Genomic DNA, 25492 nt, shown 5'->3' on the forward strand with positions numbered 1-25492 from the left:
GGTCTCAGACTTCCTACTTCCACAATTAGGAAAATTAATTTTTGCTATTTAAGCCACTCAGTCTATAGTATCTCGAATGGCAGCTGAACACGCTAATGTGAGGCCTATTTTTTTTTTTCAGGAAAATTTTTTTCTTGTTCTCTAAAATAGTTTGTACAAAATAAGGAGCTGCTCTGATTAGAAGTAGAAGTGGAAAGAATAAAAAATAAGGAGATAAGAAAGAAGTACAGGTTCTTTATTATATATACATAAAAATCTGTTCTTTGTCTCACATCTGCGAAATGATTTCTCGGTTTGCTGCTGCCATCTAAGACTGTTCAGTCATGACACAATCACCAAGTTCTTACATAAGAAATTAGCTGTCCATATTCTGAGTGCCTACAGACAAAATTTTCTTCCGAAGATATTTTGAAACAGGGTTTTGTTTCACAATATGCCACAGGATTATCTAATGATTGGCTTTCCACACCCCTCTGTGATGTGTTACAGCTAAAAATTAAGAACTTCCTTCCCACAGAAGGCTGAGTCATGGCCTGACCCCTGATCTGAACACATAATTATGCTAGAACTGCTAGTCCTTCGATCTCCTCTAATGAATAACTCTCCCAGGCCATTACCACTTTCTACCCTTCATTTATTGTAATAATAGAATTTTTCCTTCTTAGAAACAAAAATAATTACAGATATTTACAGAATGTCAGGTATAGCATTTATAGGTATTTTAAAAGATTATAGTCAGTTTGAAATGTTGAACAATTTATAATAATTTTTCAAGTTTTTACATGACATATTCTAAAGTTATCAGACATTTCGATGTTAAGATACATCATTTGAACTTCCAGTAGGTATTAATGGGGTCCAGACATGATAGGTAATTAGGTCATAAGTACATCTCATGCCCACATTCCATGCAATTCTTGCAGAATGTTGCACTTTGTAAACTGCTACTGCATAAGAAAAAATTATTGCTTTGAATTTTCTATAAGATCCCTCCACATCAACTTTGTTGTTTTTTTTTGCAGATAAGAATCTTGCCTCTAAGAAGTAGAAAAACTTGCAAGAGAAACCAACAGTAAGATTTCTGGCCTGAGGCTCAGCAAACTTTTCTTTTCATTAGCCCTCTCCTCCTCTGTATTCATTCCACAGACACTGAATCTCCTGTGAGCCATCTGGGGTCACACTATGAACAATACACAGTGAAATCCCTGCCTTGTGGCCCTTCCATCCTATTAGGCAGAGACAGGCAGGATTCAAAACAGCCTAAAGGTAACCTGTCTACAATTTATTTCCTGCACATCCTCATGTTTGGGCTATGGTGAAGTGGAGAGGCCAACAACAGACCGCAGCAATTTTGCTAGTCTCAGTTCTGCCATCTACATATTGTGGGTTTAAGGCAGACCTTCATCCAATATGAGCCTCAGTTTCCTCATCTATAAAATGGGGAGGGATTGGATTAAATGACTTATTAAGGGAAAGGGTCCTTTTAGGCTCTTTTATTTTTCATGTTTTTATAAGAACAATTTGCACAAAACCAAGGGTCAGTTTGTTCATTGTTCTAAGGTTTGCAAAATATTTTTAAATAAAATAAAAGAATCCTTTAGGTATTCCACATACACTCAAGACCTCAAAGTCCAATCTAAATTTTCATCAACATAAAATGTCTCATTTACAACAGCTAAGTAATTAAGTCATTTTACCATCTTCAGCCATATTAAAAATAAGTTATTTACTAATAAAAACTACTCAGAGCTACTTAGAAAATTTCACCTCATTTCTCTAGCTGTGAAATCCTCTCAAGTGTGACACTATCTCTTCTACTAGTAGGTATCACTGACTCTGTGGTCTTTTTTCTGGCCTGCATATTACTTCATGAAAATAGAGATTGAGTGCTTGCTTTGAGAAACCCCAAGGGGATTCTGTCCCAGCGACCTGTCCGTGTGCATAATCTCTGTACTTGTACTCTGTTTATCGCTCACAGGCCTCTTGGGAACCCGCTCTAGCTCTTCAGGCTATAAGGGTATAAGCTCTTCAGGCTATACTCTAGCTTCTTTGGAAGCCCTGGTGGAATATTAATTATATTTAATAATGCAAGCAAAACAGCATATATTTTATAATCATTTTTTCTTAAACATGATAACATAGTGACTGTCAGATAAAGTTAGATTTATTAACTTGTCAGGAATTATGAAACCTTTGATTCTCTTGAAAGGCAAATTGCAATGACTTCTTTGACTATGAAATGAAGAAATTCAAATTCCAATCAATCAGGGATGATAAAAATTTCACAGGACTATAAGGAATCTTATCAGGTTCAGATTCCCACTGACACTGGAGGTTTCTGAAGGATGTATGCTCCATCTAAGTTTTATCTGTGTGCTGTGTAATCAAATACTCAAATATTCTATGCATGTTTTCAAATTTTATCAGTTGGTCTCTATTAGAAGGACACATCTTGGCAGTGCTTTAGGGGGCAAAGTGAAATCTCTCCTTCAGTACTGGAATTTAATTCTTTCCTGTTGCTCTGTGGTGTCAAGATACAGCATTAACGTTATCAGAGCACTGGCTGCTGAGTAGACTAAAGTCTGTCCTGTCCCTATAGTGACTGAAAAGAAATAATGACCACATCCTTGGTTGGGTGACCACAACTATTACAGGACCAGATGGGCAAGAGCAGCCCTGTAACCTGGAGGAAAGTCGAGGCAGCCCCAGAATATCTTCTAGCAATAAAGGGTATCTCAAGCAGTGCTGTATGGAATAAATGATGAGGGCAAGTTATGCAGTGGCTGCATAATTGGAGGTCAGAGAAGATGAAGGAACTTTTGGCAACCTGGATCACAGTTACACATAAATTCTTATTAGCAAAGGAAATGGATTTTGGTATATACCACGGAATCTGGCTATGTTTTAAGATGTTGAGGTCAATGCTACCAAGAAGAATGCAGTCCCCTTCTACAAGGATAGGCAGGAGAAATTATATAGTCTTGGTGATGCTCAGTGTCCTTACATCAGTATGATCACAGCCTTTTGCAGTCACTCCAAAGGGTCCATGTGTTGGACCTGAGAGTACATTGGACTGGATTTGGCTGTGAGGTGCCCCGGAAGTCACTGCATGCATTGTGGGCTTCAAGGGAGAAGTCTTTGTGCTGCAGTCACGTATATCTCTTAAGTCCAAACCTCTGTGGGCACTATGGCTTCTTTGGTTCCAACAGAAGGCAGCAGGCTTTCTTCAGACAAGAAGTAAAAGGGGAATTGCACCAAGAATCCACGGATCTTTTTTAGTTCCTCCTCAGCTCTGATGGGATCTTCCTTTGCTAATATGGGCTTGTTTATGAAGTCTCTCAACTGCATTAAATTGTGTACTTCATCATTGGGAAGGCATCGGAACACCTGATTAAAACACAAATTGGAACTTGAGTGATTAGTTTAAGAGAAAGCATATGACTTTTATTTTTAAAAATTTCATTCCAATAGGCAATTTTGTTTTATGAAACACATTATTTTATGTCAAAGCAGAGACTTAACAGTTGCTGCTCTTACTTGCCACAAAATGACTGCTAAAGGCCGGGGATTTAGCTTAATGGTCCCACTGCCTGCCTGGCTAGTGCAAGGTCCCGAATTCGATCCCCGCTACCAAAACAACAACAACAACAACAACAACAACAACAACAACAACATGACTGCTAGATTTGGTTCCACTGAAAAAAGTCACAGCTAGATCCTTACATCTCATCTACATAGGTCATTAGCTGAAGAATAAAATCAAGTCACAGGCATAGAATTTCACTGATGTTACCCTATATTAAGCTTACTTTTTTGGATAATAATCATCCCCAAATTTCACTGGAGGTTTTGGTCTAAGAGAAAATTTGCATTATTATATTTTCTCTAACTTTTCACGTTGAAAGATGTTCACATCTGTACCTTTATTTAGTGTTGCAATTGCTACTTTAGTGCTACAATTCCTAATGTAACACTTTGCTGATTCAAAATGAGTTTTGGACATAAAACTTCATCTCTGTATTTCAGCATGTATTTATTAAGAATAAAGATATGAGCCTATATAATCACAATACCATTCTCATATATTAGACATTTTCTTAAGATAGGATTCATGTTCAGATTCATCCTATTATCTTCAAACGGGCTTTTATCACTACCTCCATTCAGACCCCAAGTAAGGCTGTGTAGTGTATTTGTAAAATTATATTTTAAAAGACTCCATACATACGACCTATTTGATCATGGCCTTGAGTCCTCAATATGAAGTAAGGCAATGTAAATAACTGTCATGTTTTATCAATAAAAATTGAAGTCTCCATGATGGAAAGGACTCTGGAAGTAGGAAGACAAACATACTTTTATCCCATCTTCTCAGAGATGATCAACTAATCTCAGCCTGAATATTTTCCATGATGGGAAGGTGGCTACTTCATGAAGTAACTGTTTCACTATCACACGATGGTTAACTCTTGCACATTCTTTTTTTGTTTTGTTTTGTTTTGGTTTTGGTACAGGGAATAAAATTAAGGTCCTTGTGCTTGCGCAGCAGGCAGCGAAACCACTGAGCTAAATCCCTGGCCCCTCTTGCACATTCCTTATCATACAATGGATAGAACTTACCAGGAGATGCTTTTGCTACATCAATGCATCGATGCTGGGCTTAAAACAATTTTCTAAAATTAGAGCCATCCAAAACAGGACAGGTCTCATTATTTAAAAAGTCATCATTAGGAAGAATACTATTGCAATAGTATGCATTGGTGTGCTAAATACATTTAAGAGATTACTTATATTTTCATAACCACTCTAGTGAATATCCCTCTCAGTTTGCAGGGGGGGAAGGAAGGCTCAGAAAGCCAAGTCACTATACATAAAATTTTATCACTAGCTACTGAGTGAGCTGGGTTGATCCCAGGTCTGACTCATGTTTGGATCCCACCTGCCTTTGTCACTAAAAGTGTTCAAAGGCAGGATAACCATGTGCTAAGAATGCCTGTGGTGAGATCCCTAACCATGACAGATGAGAAGACAGGATGTCACAAAAACCTCTTTTATACTATAATCCATGATGCTTTTTGATCTTTGCTTTTTAATGTTTGCAAAGAAGTATTTTTACAACCTGGGAGCACACTGTTTCTTTTATATTCATTAAGAATATATGAGTATCAGGTACTCATATGTCAATAAAATGCAGAAGTCATGATGTGCTTTTTGTGAGGAAATTCAATAAAAAAGGGTAGGGTTAGGAAAAAGCAAATCTTACCTTATCATAAATTGTAGCATTTCGAGCTGCTGTTGAAACCCACACCTCCTTGAAAAATTTGTCACTCACTGGATCCTGAAGGTCCTCACTTGGGTCAGAAAGGTAGCCAAGGACAATCCTGAAATACAAAGTACCCTCCAAATTGAGTAACTGAGATAAAGAAGTTTGCTGATTGTTTTGTTTCTTATGGTAACAGTAATTCAGAATTCAACCATAGAAATAAATTTTTTAAAAAATAAAAAACCATTAAAACTAACTGTTATCTATCTTCCTTCTATCTATTCATCTAACCTAAGTAGCAAAACAAAACAAAAATTAAGAGCTATTTCTTTGATGTTTAACTGTTACCAAAAGTATCTTAATTTTCTTCTAAGAGTATCCTTATAATTAGCCTAAGGTTGTCAAAACCTTGGAAGATAGTATCAGCACTCAAAACATGTACCAGTCCCAGCGCCCGGGAGGAGGCTCCCCCGCCACCATTCCATGCTCCTAGGGCAGAGAAGCTGAGCCAGTCCCAGTGCCCAGGAGGAGGCTCCCCCGCTGCCATTCCATGCTCCTAGGACAGAGAAAGTGAGCTGCACGGGTGCCAGAAGCACCCCCACCCCCCGTGGAAATGAGAAGACATGTAAACAAGCCTCAAAAACAGATTTCTGGATCACCTACAGCAACCCCAAAGGGAAACAAGATGGAACAATCTGATACTCAACCACCTAGACTCTCTGAACTGGCAACAAAAGAGGATCTGGGAAAAATGACATCAGAAATAATTACTCAGATAACAGCAAAGATTTTGCTCACAGTGCAAGACATGATTAATAAATCTAGAGAGGGCAGAGATAAAAAAATAGAGGATCTGAGGAACATGATGGAATCCCAACATAGGAAACAAATGGAACCCATAAAGCAGATGCAAACAGATTTCCAGGAGATTAAAAACTCCATCGAAAGTCTGCGCAGCAGAATGAACCAATGTAAGGATAGAATTTCAGATATAGAAGATAAGATTGCAATTAGTGACCAGGAAAAGAAAAATTGCTTTAAAATTGTAAGGGAATATGAGAAATCAATCCAGCAGCTGCTAGATGATGCGAAGAAGAATAACATAAGACTGATTGGAATCAATGAAGAAAGAGGAGAGAGTGCAGATGACATAAAAAAAACTGTTCTCAGAAGTGATGGCACAAAACTTACCAAGCAAGGGAAAAGAACTTCACATAGAGATAAGTGAGGCCTATAGAACTCCAGCTAGCCTTGATCAAAAAAAATCTACACATAGGTATATAATAGTTAGGATTCCAGAAATCCAACAGAAGAACAAAATTCTACAAGCAGTGAGAGAAAAGGAACAAATCACATACAAAGGAAAGCCCATCAGAATCACAGCAGACTTCTCAATGCAAACCCTCAAGGCAAGAAGAGCTTGGAGTGATGTATTTCAAGCCCTAAAGGAAAACAGCCTCCAACCAAGATTGATGTACCCTGCAAAACTATCTTTCAAAATTGATGGAGAAATAAGATACTTTCATGATAAAGAGCACCTCAGGAACTTCACGAATACCAAATCAGCACTCCAAAAAATTTTAGACAATATCCTAGGAAAAGACAATGAGTATCACAACCCCAGGAAGCCCAGCAGAATGAATCCACTGGGCGTGACAAATTAAACCCAAAGGGGGAGAATCCACCAAAAAGAAAAAGTCATGACAAGGCATTTAAAACTTTTAACTTCATCTCCCTAATGAGTGTATAATTCAATCTTGTTATTGTACTGATTAGTATTTTTCTGATTCTAGAGTTGCACATCTTTCCTTGTGCTGTACTGGCTATTTATTATCTTCTTATGTCTACTTTTTAATTGGGTTCTCTATTAATGAGCTGTGAGAGTTCTTTATATATTCTGGTCATAGGTTATATGCATTGTAAATAGGGTCTGTTTAAGGACTACTTTTCATTTTAATGATGTCATTGAAAGTTCTAAATTTTGATGGAATCTCATTTATCAATTTTTTTCTTTTTTGCATCATGTTTTTTGTATCCTAGGTAGTTCTTGCTTACTCTAAATTCATAAACATTTTCCCTTATAATTTCTTCTTAAAGTTTTATACTTTTAGGCTTTCTTATTTAGGTTCATAGATCCCTTCAAGTTATTTTTATGTATGGAAATAAAGCATTGAGGTTAATTTTTTATATACAGATACCAGGTGTTCTAGTGCCATTTGCTGAAAACACTATCTTTTCCTTGGGTCTTGAATTGAGTTTATATTCTATAAAAGGCTAATGTTAAATAATCTTTCAAAACTCAGAGGACCATATATGTGTGATTCTATTTCTAGATTCTCTGTTTTATTCCACTGATCTATATGTCTTTCCTTATACCAACACTGCCTTGATTACTGTAGCTTTAGAAGAAGTCTTAAAATTAGGTACTAAATGTCTTCTAACACTGTTTTTTTTTGTTTGTTTTCTTTTCTCTTTACTTTTCTAGATCCTTTGTACTCCTACATAACTTTTAAATTTCAATATCCAATTCATCATTTATAGCAAATATACACAGACCTGAATTTTTATATATACCTTGTGTTTTCTAATCCTATTAAATTCAAATACAAATTCTAGGGGCTCCTAGAGATTTCTTAGTATTTTCTCTGTAGATGATCATTTCATCTACATATAAAGAGTTTGCTTCTACCTTGCCAATCCTATCCTAATTGTGTCATTTTATTGCCAGACTATTTTGGTTTGGGCCTAGCTTTCAAAGTTTAATGGACAGATGAAGAGTAAGCATATCTGCCCTTGTTCCCCACCTTAGGGAGAAAGCATTATATCTTTTCCATTCATATAAGGCGTTCTCACTGGAAGTATGGAGTACATGTCTTTAATCTGTTGAGAAGTTTCTGTTCTACTTCTAGTCTCCTGATAGCTCTTACCATGAACAGCTGTGGAATTTAGTCCAATACTTTTTCTCCAACTAGTGACAGGATCATATGGCTTTTTCCTTTCTTCTGTTAAAATGATGATTTTGGGGGTGGATCTTCCAATGCTGAACCAACACTGCCATCTCTATAATAAAACCACTTTCTACATCCTGCCAGATCTGACTTCTAATAGTTTGTTTTGTTAAACAAATTTCTATCTATGTTCATACATTTTTCTTCTGTTATCTTTATCCAGTTTTAGGATTAGCACAATGTTGAATTCCTAAAATGAGGGGAGGAGTGTTCCTTCTTTTTTCTGCTTTAATTGTTTGATATAATTTATCAGTTAGAATGTATACAAGCCTGTTGTTGTCATATAGGAGGTTTTCAAGCTAGGAATATCCTTTCTTTAATAGGTGCTATTCAAATTTTATATTTACTCCAGAGTTAGTTTCATTAATTTGTCTTCCAAGGTACTTCTTAGAAGTTGTCAAATTTATTTCCAAACAGATTTTTGAAATATGCTTTCTATATCCTTTTAAATTCAGTAAAATCTGTGGTAATGTCTCCTAGGTCTTGATATTTTAATTTTTAAAATGTATAATTGATATTGTGTAATAGGAATTAAAGGTCTAAAAGAGCAGGGGAAGTGGGAGGGGTAGGAGAAAGGAAAGAAGGGAAAAGAAAAAGTATGAGAAAAGGAAAAAAAATGGAAACAAAATCTTTGCAAATAGGGAAGGGTAGAGGGGATGAAGGGAGGGCAGGAGAAGGGGAAAAAAAATAAGAACCAAGATACTCATGTAATGGTACAAGATCCCAATGATGTATATAACTGTATTTTATATCTAAAATGTACCAAAACTTAATGGGGGGGGACGGGGACATGTGACAGAAAACGTGCCAAGCCCTTTCCAAAAACTGTCTCACTAAATTTTCATGAACTCTATGAAAAATCAACTTTTTCACTTTACAGATAAAGGAAGTGAAGCACAGAGAGGTGAAAAATCTTGTTCAAGGTCATACAGTTGGTTAAGTGTTAGAGCTAGGTCCACGACTAGGGCCAAACCTGTGCTCTTAATCATGATCCTCCCTCCCTCTCTCCCTTCTTTCCCTCTCTCCTTCTCTTCCTTCCTTCCTTCCTTCCTTCCCTCCTTCCATCCCCACTGCCCTCTCTTAAACCAAGAACTATGCTTAACTCTTGAAAAATATGAAGCTCCTTTGGGTAGTTAAAGTTGATGAGTGAGACCAAAAATGAAAAAATAATCATTCCTGAAAGGAATTAATTACAACTGCCATAAACAGAGGATACACTTTCAGAGCATAAGTTGGGTGTTGTCAGGGAGAATTTTCCTTCCTCTGCATGTTTACCTTACTCCACCTACCAATTTTTATGATTCAGTGCAAGATCAGCTCTATAAAACTTTTTATACTTCCAGTTCTCCTATCTCTCCATCAATAATAGGCATTTTCAACATTTTTTCATATACTTCATATATGTTTCAGTTTTATTAGAGAACTGCCACTTTTTAGGCAGTCTTGTTTGTTTTTAACAGGCCCATCTCTAACTTCTAGAATGCAAATTCTTTACAAGACCTTGACCTAGCTACTCATATCCTCAGAGTGCCTGGCATAAAAGAGGTCACATACCAGATATTGTCTGAATAAATCATAGCTCAACAGAAGACTAGAAAAAACAAGAAATGATCAGACAAACCAAGTCAAGTTTTAGAGGTCATAATTGAAAAGTACAATGACTCTTGGTCTTATGGAAGGCTGTAGGATTAAAAAGCACTACCACCTTTCCCTGTGAGGTAGGAAGGGAAGGAAGATGGCTCACATTTTGTAGACAGAAAACTAAAGTTTGAAGACATACTAATAATTGAGTTAAAATGCAAATGGAGTACAAAGCACATTTCTTGCACACCTTGTAGGTTCAAAGAAGAGCAAAAAGGCCTGTGTTACCTGAAAAAAGCAATGGAAAATAAGCTTTATAAAGACCTGAGTTTTTACAGAGTGAAATGTAGACTCACCATAGACACTGGCCAGAGGACAACAGAATCTAACTGAGATATTAAAATGTAGTTGGAGGGCTGAGGATTTAGCTCAGTGGTTTTGTCGCCTGCTGCGCAAGTGCAAGGACCCGAGTTCGATCTCCGGTACCCAAAAAAAAAAATGTAGTTAGTATATTGAGAACAAACTGTAAAAACAAGGTTTAAAAGATGGAGACCAGTTAGGAGCCACTGCGGTGATCTAGATGAGCTAGGATGGTGGTTCTGGCCTGGGTGGCAACGAAGGTGAAGACAGAGAAAGGTGTGAAAAAAAGTCAGGAATCAAGGATGATTGACAAATTTCTGTCTTGAGCACTGGAAGAGTGTAGCTGCCATTGGCTAAGACAGGGAATGCTGTGGGTGTAGCCAGTTTGTGGGAGGAGACCAGGAATTCAATTTTGATCCCACTGAGACATCTATTAAACATCCAAGTAGCAATGGTGAGTAGGCAGTTGGTCAAGTGGATCTGGACTTTGGGTGCGAAGGCCTGGCTGGCAATACGTGCCCGTAAAACCATATGTTCTTTACTGGGTTCACAAGAGGAGTGAATATAAAGAGAAAAGGACCTAGTATACCTCACTAGGAGGGGAGAGGAGCAGCCCTCAAGACTGAAGAAGAGACGAAGGATGTGGCATCCTGTGACTGCACAGAGAAGTCTGTCAAGGGGAACTGTCAAATTAAGATTAAAAATTAACCACTGGGTTTAATAATATGGATATCAGTATACTGTTATTCTCTTTATATTTAAGTAAATCTAGATTTACATTATTATTTTTTAATGACTGCAAAGTTTCCAAGCATGTGCAATTTAGGTAACCAATTATTTTATTATGAACATTTGCAAGGTTTCCAATTTTTCTTTATTATGAACAGTGCAACAAGGAACATAATTTACTCATCACATATAATGTTTTTTGAATTTCCATGATTATTTCATTATGAAAAATTCTAGAATTAAGACTTGTGGGTCAAAGAATATGCACATTTATTCCAAAAAGGGTGGACTAAACCATATGCTCTCTACGAGGCATTTCTTCCCAGTTCCCTCCAACATTATCAGCTCATGAAAAATCACAGCCAATTTTATGGGATGAAGGGCGGCTCATTTTAATTTTAATCCACACATTTTTCTGGTATACAAAATTCTTCAGTGGGGCTGGAACCATGGGTGTACTAGGATTCTTGATTTTTATAACCTCTGAAAATGCCTTCTCTAACTTTAAATAATTCCTCCTTCAGACTATATAGGAATAACTTTTTTTTTAATTTAAGAATTCAAGGAATAATGTTTGGATATAGATGCTATCTGCCAATGGAGACCCAAAGCAAAATTTTACTGTACCAAATTTGAAGGACAGTGTAGATTATGGCAATAAGTTAATTATATGAACACCTTTGACTTGGGTCAGGTCTAAGCTGCTGAAAACTGAGCAAAAGAGTATTTCTTTGACTTTGCTTTCAAATTAGAAAAAAAAGATGAGGTGATGTTTCCACCAAGTTATCAGTTTGAGACTTTTTGTAGAAAAGCAATTGTAGTAAGTCCATAACAGTCAACATTTAGCAACAAATTATTTTCCCTGTCAGTTTTTAATTACAAAAAATTATATGAAAATGCATACTAAAGATATTATGAAGTCCTATAGATATTTTTTTGAGGACTAAGGTTTGAGGGAAAGCTACTTTGATTAGATGTTGATGTGTATAATGTCACTTATTTAATATTTAGTTGTTTATGTATCACACAAAGTAGGAAGGTAGAAAAATGGTAGAAAACTATTTCTGTTCTTCCTATTCTTCATGTCTATCAGTTTAAATAATTCTGAGCTCTACTTGCATGTATAATGGTTTCTGTTGAGTGATGCTTATATCAGAAAAGTTTGGATAATCTTACAGGCCTTAATGAACAGTTCGGCTCACAGTTTGTGACAGTATAGTACCCTGGTTGTTGATCCTGGCTCCATTCAGAATTGATTTCACATTAAATGTGTCTCTTGATTTCTATTCAGAAATAGCCCAGATGGAAAATGGATTGAAGCTGCATTTTTTAAGTAAGAAAATGGCTGTGCTCTAGGCCACAATAGTTATCTTTGGGAATATTTTGTAATAAAGAGAAGCTAAAATTGACATGAGGTTTCTGTGGTGCTTTTTAATGTATTATCTGTGTTTGCCATTGGGGTAAAGGGAAAATAATTGTTGAAAAACAACTGCCTCTTTAAGGCAGTGTGAAATTTATCAGGAAAAATAAAGCACCTAGAAATGAAATTCTCCGGAAACATAAAGGATCAGCATAAAAGAAAAAAGAAACTGAGTGTCTTACTGAAGAATAGCCCCCATATAATGAAAACCTTGGCACTTTACTGAAGAACAAAAATTTGAGTCAATTGAAGCTCAGACCTTCTTCTTCAGTCGGGTGACTCAGTGTTATAAAGATGTCAAGTACTTTTATACTGATCTATAAATCAGCTACAATCCTAACTTTAAAAATAACTAATAATGATTTGAGAGAACTTGAGTAAATAAATCTGAAGTTCATAGGGAAGAATGAATATTTAAAAATATTGTTTGGAAAAGGTACTAATTTGAGGAAGTAGCATGGCAAAAAGTAGTATTAAAATGCTCAGCCACAATAATGAAAACGCTACCACATTGATATGCAAGTAAACACTTTCAGTATAACATAATAGAGACTGGAGGAACTCAGCATATGGCAGTTCCATGTATCGAAAAGAAGCATTTCAGAGTAGACAGGTAAAGACTACTATTGTATGATATGCTCTGGATCAGTTGGTTAGTTAGAGAAAAATATTTAGACCCTCTAACTCATTTCTAACATTAAAATAAACTGTACATGTTAAATGCAAAGGTAAAATCAAACAAGTACTGTATTAGAAAAAATACAAGTAAATGTGTCATCATGAGCTGAGGAAGCTATACTAAGTATAAAGGAAAAAGGGGGGAAACAAAAACTGATAGATTTGGTTAATAATACTTGACAAATTTCCTCCAAATACTCTATTAAATAAGATTAAAAGAAAATTGATCAACCATATTTACATATAAACATATAGAGCATCCTAAATAAAATATTTAAAGTACTCATAAGTCATTAACTGAAAGTTAAACATCCCAACATACTGAGCAAAGGACGTGAATAGGCTAGGTAATTCACAAAAGAACAATTACTCATAACTAATAAACACATTTCTTAAAAACCCTAAAAATGCAAATTAGAATAATGACATTTCATTTGAACTGCAACAAATTGGCAAAGAGTAACTAACATGACAGAATTTATTAAAAACAGAAAGAATAAACCCTCTAAAATATTGCTAGTATATTATAAATTAGGTGACAAAGGAAGCTTCTATATATGACAAAGGAAACAATATTCCCATTTTTATATCAGCAAAATAATGTGCCAAAAGTGAGGTATTAGGCATTTGTTAAAGAAATTACGGCATACACATACAGCGAAATATGATGTAGCTATTAAAGTGTTATATAAGCATACTTAACTGATACAGAAAAATGTGTGTAACACTATTTAAATAATATTGTAAACCTACAAGATTCTGTTATTTCAGTAAAAGAAATGCAATATATTACTATATATGTACAGAAAAAAGTGGAATGATATACATTAAATGTTAAAATTAGGGCGAGGGATTTAGCTCAGTGGCACCACGCCTGACTTGCAAGAGCAAGGTCCTGAGTTCGAAGCCAGGTACCAAAAAAAAAAAAGTTAAAATTGTTAGCACATTAGCAGGATATGGACTAAGGGAACCCTCACACTATTGGCAACAATGTAAATTAGTATAGCCATTAGAGAAAATACTATGGAAGTACCTTAAACAATTAAAAGTAGCACTATCATTTGATCTCGCAATTATGTCAAAGAGACATCTGTACTCACATATTTATTGTAGCACTATTCACAATATCCAATAAAAGGAAACACTTAAGTGTCCATCAACTGACGAATGAATGGATAAATAAAATGTAGTACATATGCATAACAGAGTCCTATTTGGTCATCAAAAAGGATGAAATGCTGTTATTTGTGACAACACAGATGGAACTGTAGGTCATTACGGTAAGTGAAATAATCCAAGCTCTGAGAGATGAGTACTACGTGATCTCACTCGTATCAAAATATAAATAAGTTGATGTCATGGAAGTTGAATGGTGATCACCAGAGGCTGGGGACAGTAAGAGGGTAGGGATGAAGCAATGGGTCATTGGGTACTATCATAAGGTATAGCTCAATAAGAGAAACAGTTCTGCTCTGCTATTGCTTGGTAGGGTGAGTATAGGTAATGATAAGTACTATGTATTTCAAAGAAGCTAGAAGAAAAGATTTTTCCTTTGTGTTTCCACCACAAATATGATAAATGTTGAGGAGACAGAGATACTTAATCTGATTTGAACATTACACAATGAATACACACATCAAAACATCACATGGTACCCACAAATATGTTTAATTTTTAGATGAATGAATTTTAAAAATTATTAAGACTAGGTGGGGAAATTACAGATGAATTTAATTTTCTTTTTTTTCTTTTCTTTTTTTTTTTGGTATCGGGAATTGAACTCAGGTCCTTGCTCTTGCGAGGCAGGCGCTGGAAACACTGAGCTAAATCCCTGGCCCAAGAATTTAATTGTCTTATTGGTTTTCTGTATTTGCCAAATTTCTATAATAAAAATGTGTTGTAAACAAGTGTAATGGAGTATGCCTGTAATCCCAGCTACTCAGAAGGCTGAGGCAGGAGGACTACAAGTTTGAGGCCAGATTGGGCAATTCGGCAAGATCCTTTTTTAAAATAAAAAATCAAAAAGGACTGGGGATTTACCTCAGTGACACAGTGTTTGCCTAGCAAGCATAAGCCCCTGTGTTCAATCCCTAGTACTGCAAAAGCAAATTAAAAAAAGCGTTATCCACCAGAACCCCCTCCCTCTATAATTATTATACATTTAAAAAGTTAAAAGGAAGTCTACCACTTTAAGTTCTCACAGAACTGAAAAGATATGACATATATTTTCAGCTTACAAAAGCAAATAGTTGCTTCCTTTTATATGCTGCAGTAGGCAATCAGTGGGTTGATTAGCACGATACTAATTTTAAATTCTCCCTGCTATACAAAACAAATTAACATTAGCATTTTATTGAAATATCAATGAATAAAGCAATAAAAGTTGTTAGAAGTTCTTGACAGGTTTTGAGCGATGGTTTGAGTTCTTGGAGCAGAGAGCAGAGAGGGAAAGTCTCTGGACTCCAAGCTCATCTTGGCCTGGGAAGCCAGAGTTTGGACTGCCAGGAACAAGGGAATGGCCGCACATCTGCAGGGTGGGAGGTGCTCAGTGTGCACCTCTACAAATGAGCCAGTTTCCAAAATGGACCATCAACCATCAAGGATTAGAGCGACGATGCTGTAGTGAGTGCCCTTCCCCAAATGGAATGAAGCACACCCCTAAACTACATCAGGGACACTTGCTGCATCCCACTGTAGACCCATAATGAAGCAGCATCATGGAAGCTTAGTATGAGAAGCATAAAAAGGTGGACTTTGTGAGAAGGCCTAGGGCTGTGAGAGTAGTTAGGGTGCCCCACAGACAGTGGGGAGATGAGTGTGTTTACAAGGGCCTTCCTTACTTGCTCATTTACTTGTGAGAAGAGAAGCCAATGGACAGTAGCCAGCAGAGGAGAGACAGGCATGATCTAGAAGGTTCAAGAAGAATCATTCTGCTGGAGCCGGGGTCAGTCCGAGATCAGCCTCGCTGTGTTCTCAGCAGCACTCAATGAAATGAAAGACTCATGTAGGGGCCCACAGCTTTGGCTTTTTAACCCAGCAGTCTCTCTGTTTGACCATAGATTTGTTCAAATCTCATATCTGGTGTCATCCTAAGCCTCAGTACTGAAGATTCCAGGTTTAAATCTGACAGTGGTAATCACTAGAATACACTTTTATTGATTTTTATTATATCTTAATATTACTGAACCATTTGAATTTTTTTAAAAGGAACTTACTTTAAAAACTTAACTAGGTCCCACATGCTTTGACTTGGTCTTGCCCTAAATCCATTAATTTATTTAAAATGCTATTTTGTCCTATTACTCATAAAAATAAGACTATTAAAGTAAAAAAAATAATGTTTGCATACTGTGTAAAGGCACTGCACACACTAGTGTACACCCTCTGCTCTGTGAGACACTATTTTAGATGAAAAAGAATCTGGCAGGACACTGCTAATGGCAAGAGGGGCCCCAGTAAGTGTGTAAGAGTGTGCACATAGCTTTGGAGGGCCAACCTGAAGCACTGTAGCCGCAGTCCTTGGGCAAACAGGCCAGCCTGGTACTCTTGTCCATCCATTACTGATGGGATCATCTCTGTGTCCTGTACAATGACAGCCATTTCACTGTCACGCTTCCCCAGCATGCTTCGGTCGTTTATGTTGGCAGAGCCTATAAAGAGAAACAGTAAAACTGAACAACCATCCTGTTGAGGCAGACTCTGCTCGTTGTCCTCCACACTCCATTCTCCCTTGCTGATAAAACTCGAATTTTGTTCAAGATATCAAGGTAAGCTGTGCTTTAGGGAGGTGGGACTGTCCCTAACCCAGGGCAAAACTTGATCACTCTAAGGTAGCTATGGTAATTTCATTATTTCTACCACTGACTGGCTTAGGAATTGGTGTCTGGTGTAGTTATAGCCAATGCAACATGAAGAAAAGTCTTTGGGGGGGGGTTCTGAGAAAGTTTTTCTTCCTTGTATAAAGCAACAGAAGAGACAAATGCTGTCTTTTTCAGCCTTTGGATTTTGAGTTGACAGGTTGGAGGAGGGCATAATTCTGGGAGCAGTTGCAGCCATTTTGCAAGCATGAGGGGACAAATAGACAAACTGAAGACGGAGAACTGAAAGAAAGGCTCTGGATCCTTAGTCAACCTTATAATTTTCTGTTATATGAAATAATACATTTTCTGTATTGTTTCACATGCTCTTTTTTTTGGTACCAGGGATTGAATTCAGGACCTTGTGCTTGCAAGGCAGGTGCAGTGCCACTGAGCTAAATCCCCAGCCCTAGTTGAGCTTTCTATATGTGGCTCAAATGACTCCAATTGATACAACCATGAAATACTTCAAGAAGAAAGACATACTAACCAGTTCAGTACAGAAGATGGCTTTGCTTTTAGAGTTAATAATCAGATTCTGCACAGACTTTAACTCATAGTCATATAATTATGAATGTTAAAACCCAAGTGTGCCCTCACAACCACCCAGTCTAATCTTAAATGCAGGCTGTGCCACTAGTGCTATGGACTTTCCACTCTTTGCTGCATTTGTGCGGCATACCAACAGCTTCTGTATCAGCTTCCCTCCATTCTATTTTTAAATCCAAATGAGCCGAGAATGTTGACTTTCACATGTGAAGGGCAAATCTTTTCATATTAGTTCAACCTGAGCTTTCTGCAGTCCTCCTCTGTGAGTTCAGAAACCCCATCACACTTTCTGCATTAATTGCTGCAGGTCCATGCTTTTGAATCCTTGAGGTGTCCTACAAACTACAGACGGGGCTCTGCTGACTTTTTCGTTCTCTTGGCCTAGCTGCCATGCTCTGCTGCCTCTGCAAATGTGGAGCAGAAGGGTCTGGCTTAACACTCTCAGGCCCCCGTGACTGGGTAGCCAGAGCAGTAAGGTGACATTAGCCCTGCCCTGACCCAACTGGTAGGCTTTTGTGCATGGGAGAAAGCTGCCCTTCCCTCAAGGGACTTAGCTGCCACCTACCAGAGTACTGGCGTGGAGCTGCTGACTATGGATGTGAGCGGTATCCCTGAGTGACAAAATATCGAGCGCCCTGTAGAAATTTGGGGGTGCTATTTAAGTACTATAAGACAGAAATCTTTAAAACATTCAGGCACATAAGTAGCAAATCATCCCTTATTCATAGACTTACATTTCCATGAAGTTATGAAATCTGCAACCATATTTTTGAGCTTGACAATTGACCAGAGAAACAATTCGGCAAGTCCTTTAATCTTTTTCAGCTTTTACTTGAGCTTTCATAAACCGAGACAATGATATGGACCTTGTAGGGGTGAAAGCACTCACTGATCTATAAGCTGCTCTACAAATGTTATTATTAGCATTTTTATCAGAAACCTAGAATAGCTACCAGAGCCCAATGCCATAGGAAGGGAGAATTTACTCCAATGTAGCCTTTGCATCAATGCCTCCTCTCTGGTTTGTTTAACTACCCCCCCTCCTACCTCATGCGGGTGTGCAAATTATAAGGACACTAGGAATAAAGTCTGCACTGTGCTACTTTAGGACTTTACCATCCTCCTGTCTCGGGCAGAGGCTGTTCTTGGGCTGGGGTGACTGGAATGGGACATCACTGCTCTATTCGCTGTCAGGAAACAGGGATGTGAGCCAGCCTAGAAAAGCTCTCCCTCCTTCCCCCACACACACACTGGTCCCCAAGTCTCCTCCCAACACAGTGGGCCCCCACACTCCCAGGGATAGAAGTACATTCCCGACATTGTGAGCTGGAATTGTTAGAGATAAGGTTTGGTTCTTGTACTTGAAGAGTTGATCTGGAGTTATTCAGAGCACTGATCTCAACTATATTAGGTAGATGAGTGGATTAACAGGGGGAAAATATTTTAGAGGAGCTTAATAAATGTGATACTGACAATGAGATATGGATGGATGTAAGTGCTATCTCTACTCTATGGTTAAATATTCCTGCATTCTGAAAATAAATGCAGAACAGGAGATACTGTATTTGGGCATGCGCTCATTTCTATGTAACACACAGAAGAGGAGTGAGCAAAAGGTCTAGAAAGATGCACACTGAACTGGTAAAGGTGGTACAGAGATGGAGGACAGTAAGACTTCTGACTTTTTGCTCTCTACTTGTTCTTAGTGTGTGAATTGTTTCATAACAAATATGCCCTGAATTCATGTATTATTTTTATGGCAACTATAATCCCTTATTTGTATTAGGATGTTGCCTTGATCAGTTTGAAGTCACTTAATGTTTAGAAAATGTTCTTTTCTGAGTCTACTATCAGAAAACTTAAAATTTTTTAAAAATCAAAATACAAAGGAATATATGAAAACATATGTGCAACTTAAGCAACAGTAAAGTAGGTGTCACTGAGTTCATCACCCAGGCTGAGAACACCACCACTTCCCAGAAGCCTCCCAGAACCTTCCCTGCCTGGCCTTCCCTCTCTGACTGGGAGACCTGATGTTGATCTTTGTTGTCATCATGTTCTCCATGTTTTCCTAAACAAAAAGTACTTTACTTTTGACTTGTTTTAATTTATATAATGGAATCATACATACAACAAATAACCTTTTGAAATTTGCTTTTCTCATTCAGTGTTATGTCTGTGGGATTTATCTGTACATAATTGTAATGCATTTATTTTTCTTGAACGAGCACACCAGGGATTTATTTATTCATTTACTATTGATGGATGTTTGGCTTGCTTCCAGAGCTTTGCACTAGTGCACAATTCTGCACCAGGTAGTTGTGTATTGGTTTCTTGATACACACACATGAGGATTTACCTAAGCTCTGTATGTAGGAGTGGGGTGCTGAATTGCAGGGTGTGTGACTTCACTAGATAATGCCAGGATATTTTCCAAAGTGGTTTCCAACTTATGTTCCTTCCAGCAGTGAATGGGAGCTCCTATTTCTCTACTATCTTGCCAATACTTAGATTGCCCAACTTTTAATTTTTTCCACTCTGGTAATTCAAAAAATTGTCATTTATGTAGCTATTATATATATATTTTTTTGGTACTGGGGATCGAACTCGGGTGTTTGCGCTTGCAAGGCAGGCGGTGGAACCACTGAGCTAAATCCTTAGCCCATGTAGCTATTATATTAATGAGTATGAACATCTTTTCATATGTTTATGACTCTTCATATGGTTATTTTCTCTTTGGTACAGTTTCTATAAAATTCCTTTGTCCTTTCATATTTTTTTTGGATGTTTGTTTTTCCTTATTTCCTTTTAGGGGTTCTTCATGAGTTCTGAATATTAAATGTGTTGTAAATACATACTTTCAGTTTGTGATTTTTTTTATTCTCTTTATAAAACTTTTAATAAATAAAATTCTAAATTTTAATGTAGTTGGATTTACTCATCTTTTGCTTTGTGGTATGTGCTTTTTCTTGTGTCTTGTTTAAGAAATTGTGAATTCAAGCTGGGACTTTAGCTCAGTGGCACCGCACCTGCCTCATAAGAGCAAGGTCCTGAGTTCCATCCCTGGTACCAAAAACATAAAAAAGACAAAAAAAAAAAAAAAAGAAATTGAAGAAATTGTGAATTCATAGTAGAAAGAATAATACCTCCAAAGATGTCTAGTTTCTAATTCTTGAAACCTGTGAAAATGTTAGGTTACACGGCAAAGGGGAATTAAGGCTATATATTGAGGTAAGATTGCTAATGAGCTGACCTTAAAATAGGGTGATGGTCCAGGTGAGTTCAATATAGTCACAAGAGCCCTTAGAAGTTAGGAGGACTCATAGGAAGACATGCTTATAAATGGATGGGCTGAGACTTCTGGGAATTCCCAGAAATGCAACCTTGGCAGCTTCAAAGATGGAGGAAGTAGGGCAGGAGACAAGGAGTATGGGCAGCATCTAGAAGCTGCAAAAGGCCAGGAAATGTATTCTTTTCTATAACCACCAGAAAGGAATGCACCAATCCTGCTGACACCTGATTTTAGACTCACCTTGGACTTCTAATCTACAGACATGTCACATCATAAATTGGAGTTCTCTTAAGCCACTAAGCTTCTGGCCATTTGTTACAGCAGTAATAGAAAAGTAACACATCAACTATGCTCTGTTTTCAGTTGTTTTAAAGGAAAACTGCTTTCTCTGTTGAGCCCAAATGGGCTACTCTGTAGTGTCCACCCTCTTGTGTTCCCAGTGCCTCCATATCCGGGATTCCCAGCTCTAACTACACATTGACATGCACCTAGGAAATTTAAAAAAAATACTGAACCCAAAAATTAAAACAGGCCCCCGCCCCACAATGCCTGGACATGGAACCAGCCCAATTAGATAAACACCGTTGGAAGTAGAAAGCAGGCTTTGTATATGCTGTGTCCCTATGTCCATCATCAATCCATTATTTTGATATTTGGGGAGTTTTGATCCATTTTAAAGTACACTGCAGACATTTTAAAGATCCCTAGGTGATTCTAACATAGCAGGAATAAAACACACAGGACTAGATCTTTGAAAAATTAGTTAATCCCTCTTCACTGGGGCAGCCCTTGAACTACAGGCCCTCACATGCCACTCTTCAACCTGCTCTTCAAATATGAATATTCACAACCTACACATAGTATCCCCACCTGCCCACACTTGGCAATCATTTCTTCCAGCTGCAATTCTGCAAGAACCATCCCAACCTTCTGATGTTAAGGGGAAGAAATGGTTGCTTTTGCTCTAGCCTTGAGCACTGTGAAGAGAACTTTGCTGTTTTATTTGTGTTTTGCATAACCCATCTGTGCTTTGAAGTGAATTAGTGCAAACTAAAAAACAATCATTTCATTTCATCAACAGAATAGCCTTAAATTCTACTTCAAAGAGAGTCTTGTTTTGGTTAAGAGAGCACAAAAATGTTACTTTATGTGCCAAAATAAAAGTGGATGAGTAAAGTGGATTTTGTCTGAGATCTCAAGACCAGCCGGACTACCCAAGTCTATAGGTAATAAAAAATATACACAAGAGATCTTTGATGTAGAAAAAAATAAACCTTTGGGGCTGGGGATTTAGCTCAGTGGTTCTGCCACCTGCATCGTAGGTACAAGGTCCCAAGTTCGATCCCCGGTACCAAAAATAAATAAATAAATAAAATCTTTGCTTTGTGAAATAGGAAGACAATGTCTAAAGGAGTAGAGGAAGTAGGAGGGTTAGGGGAAAGGAAAGAAGGGAAAAGAAAAAATACGAGAAAAGGAAAAACATGGAAAGAAAGTCTTTGTAAATAGGGAAGGGAGGAGGGGGTGAAGGGAGGGCAGGGGAATGGGGAAAAAAATAAGAACCAAGATACATCATGTAAAAGTACAAGATCCCAAATAATTGTGTTGTATACTTAAAATGTACCAATAAACTAATCAGAAAAAAACTTAAAAGAATACAATAAAATAAAATAAAATCTTTGCTCATGAGGAAAACAAATGAAGAGAAATAAAATTAGTCATTTTTCTTGTGTTGGCTATTCAATAATTCTGATGTAAGTTTGCCATCTTAAAAAATTAATCACTAGTTACTTTAACCTCCTTTACATTTTTAAATACGTGTTTAAAATCTATAAAATATTCCCAACCTAACTTCTTAAGCTTTTCTTTGAGAATTATAAATATTCTCTGTAGCATGAACTTGAACAGGGCTGACATGTACAGAAACAACAAATGAGAGAGTTTCCACTGAGATAAAATGAATAAAAGAACTTTTGGATTTGTCCTGGGGAGAAATCTATTCTTTATGCCACAATGCTTTTAGGGAAGGAAAAAAGAAACCCATCCTCTGAGGGCAACAAGCAAGACCTCCTCATAATCCCATGGCCACATCTTTGGTTTCAAGAGTGAATATAAATTCTAAGCAAAATTGATCAATTATTGCCAGCCTAAATAAACTGTAAACTTCAAGGGCTCAAAGACTGCTCTAGAAGATAAATCAATTAAAAACCTCAAAAAACCTATTTAACTCTTAGGTCTGTTACTGAGTACTAATTTGCATTTATACTTTATATAAAGAAGGCTGAAAGTCAAAGTGACTTTTCAAAGGAAAATATTTACATCTGTCAATTTTTACTTCAAGAGCTCTGAAATCTTCCTGAAGAGATCAGTTGAATTTTACTTGGCTTTGTTTATTTTTCCATTTCAGCAAACATCAATATTTTTCCCTTCCTGCTGTTATTGCCAAATTTAATATAAAAATATTCTAAGGTTGGCTTTTGAAGAACAAGGCCAGAATAGCTGAGGGGAAATCAGAGAAACCTTAGGTATTAAAGAAAGAGGGGGAAAGAGCTACAATCCCTATACAGCAACAGATGGAAGAACAAGATGTTTTTCTTAAATACCCTGTACAAATAGTGAAAGAATCAATCTATCCAACCCTCCAACACATACACAAAACACACACATACACACACACACACACACACACACACACACACACACACACACACTGTGGTCTATATATTCTCTGGCTTCAGAACTATTTTTTCAAATCACATTCCAGGTAAGACAGTCTATTCCTAGATATTAAATTTTTTTCTTTGTTCCATGGAGGATAGAGATAGAAAATGTATAGTAACTGCCAAAAAAATTCAAAACACTTAGTGACATTTAATTTCTTAAAGACTAGGGAATTATCTTATTGTAGCTAAGAAACTGAATTTTATTTAAAACAGATGAGCAGAATCCTCAATGGTGGGACATATCCTATCTCAGAGTAACACACCTCCACCCTCGTCAATTCATTTATCTGGCTGGTTATTAACTCTTTCTCATCCTTACCTTCCCATGTACATGTAACATGATACTAAAAGAGAATGAAGATGAAAATCCATCTGTCTGGCCAACTGCATCTAATATGGATAGTATGCAAAAACAGTAACTTCTGAATCTATCAGTGGGGAGGGGTCTTTGGAGAAATCCACTGTGTGTCCTTGATAAGAAAAAACTATGAACTTTAGTGTAGGGTTCATCCTATCATTAATACAGGACCTGCTTCTCAGCCCTGTACATACCAACAAAGTTGACTTGCTTTGCACCTTGGTTAACGACACTCAAAACACAGACATTAGGAAAAATAATGGTAAGCATACAGGTAGCAATATGTTAATAGAAGGACTTTGGCTTTTAAATAACTTCAGATCTCTGATGATGGCTGGACAGATGTATTGTAAACACATACAGATTAACAGAAGGTACTTTTTTTATGACACTTTCCCTCCATATTTTTTCCCTTTCAATTCCAGAAATCTAGGCACTGGGATTCAAAATAAGAATATCAAATAATATTATTTATACTATTTATCAATAAAGAATGAATAAGATCAGGCAAATTGCAAGATTGCTGGGTTAAACCACTGCCTTTTGAATTTGCAACAAGTCAATTTCACCCCTCTGTATCTTAAGATTTTTTTATGGATAAAAACAGATTAGAAAGGATACAAGGGAAAGTGGTTGCTTCAGAAATTCTTTAGATATTATGTTAACTCTTTCAACTGCAAAGAAAACATGGGCAGAATAAACAAGAAAGATTTGGGCATGGATAAGTCAACTGGCAAGGAGCACAATCACAGACCATATACTTACCAATAATAACAGTGTTATCATCAGCAATTAACAACTTGCTGTGGACATAGATAAGTTCAGTGACTAGGTTTCCTTCAAGCTCTGCATGTGTTCTAAGACCACAGAATGAAATGTAATTTATCCACTGATTACCAACTGTAAATTAAAAAAGAAATTACTAAAATTAATATAATCATGCTCAACAAAGACACATTAAATTTTATTGTTTTCATCCAGGAACTACTTAACTATCTTCAGATTAATGTGGATGCCTATACATTTTTCAAAAAAATCCTACTGAAGGGCTTTCTCTCTTCCCATTGCTGAGACAATCCAAATATACATTCAAATATGGTCCTTAAAAAATGATTTGGTAAGTAACTACTGCAAAGTAATGGCTAAAGCTGGTTAAAGCAGAATAGATAAGCTAAGATTTCAGTGTGACACTTGCATCCATCTCAGTTGACACCTGCTACAAGGTGCATGCCCAGAACCCCTAAAGCAAGCATAATCTGTAGCACGTTCATTACCAAGCACCAGTTAAATGGACTTTGGATAAATATACATGTTGGTAATTTAAAAACTCTCCCACTACTAGAGCTTTAAAAGTAGTAAATGAAAGAATCCTTACTACACTTGACTTGGGGGGAATTTTTTCAGAACAAGGGGTACCAATATTGCACTTAAAAATCTTGCACTCTCATTTCTCATGAGCGAGTCATTCATGGGGTAACAAATGCATTCCATATCAAGCCAACCCATAATTATTACCCTAGGATGAATGTTAATATAAGATTTTATAGTCTCTCTTCCACATAGCAGTTGTCCCGGATAAGCAGTCTAATACTAAGAATAAAGAGACTGGAACCAAACCGTCACAAATTCTAATAGAGGGTATAAATCTGTTTTTTCTTTAAGAGAAGCTGAAGCATA

The 25492-nt window shown here is 36.9% G+C and overlaps 1 protein-coding gene across 5 annotated transcripts in view; it reads right to left on the bottom strand.

Moving 5' to 3' along the window:
* Positions 1-214: 214 nt before the first annotated feature.
* Pld1 (phospholipase D1) overlaps positions 215-25492 on the bottom strand; it is a 220092-nt gene continuing 194814 nt past the window's right edge. For all 5 annotated transcript variants that reach the window (XM_013071597.3, XM_004834598.4, XM_021254185.2 and 2 more), the window contains 4 exons: positions 24581-24715; positions 16536-16689; positions 5264-5381; positions 215-3387 (listed from right to left, as the gene is read on the bottom strand). In XM_013071597.3, coding sequence (XP_012927051.1) covers positions 3163-3387; positions 5264-5381; positions 16536-16689; positions 24581-24715 — 632 coding nt within the window. In that variant the 3' untranslated portion in view covers positions 215-3162. The remainder of the gene's footprint in view (positions 3388-5263; positions 5382-16535; positions 16690-24580; positions 24716-25492) is intronic.

The sequence above is a fragment of the Heterocephalus glaber genome, unplaced genomic scaffold (genome assembly GCF_053883595.1).
Source record: "Heterocephalus glaber isolate CG9 unplaced genomic scaffold, H.glaber_assembly_v1.0 deba00001504, whole genome shotgun sequence".
In the NCBI taxonomy this organism is placed as follows: domain Eukaryota; kingdom Metazoa; phylum Chordata; class Mammalia; order Rodentia; family Bathyergidae; genus Heterocephalus; species Heterocephalus glaber.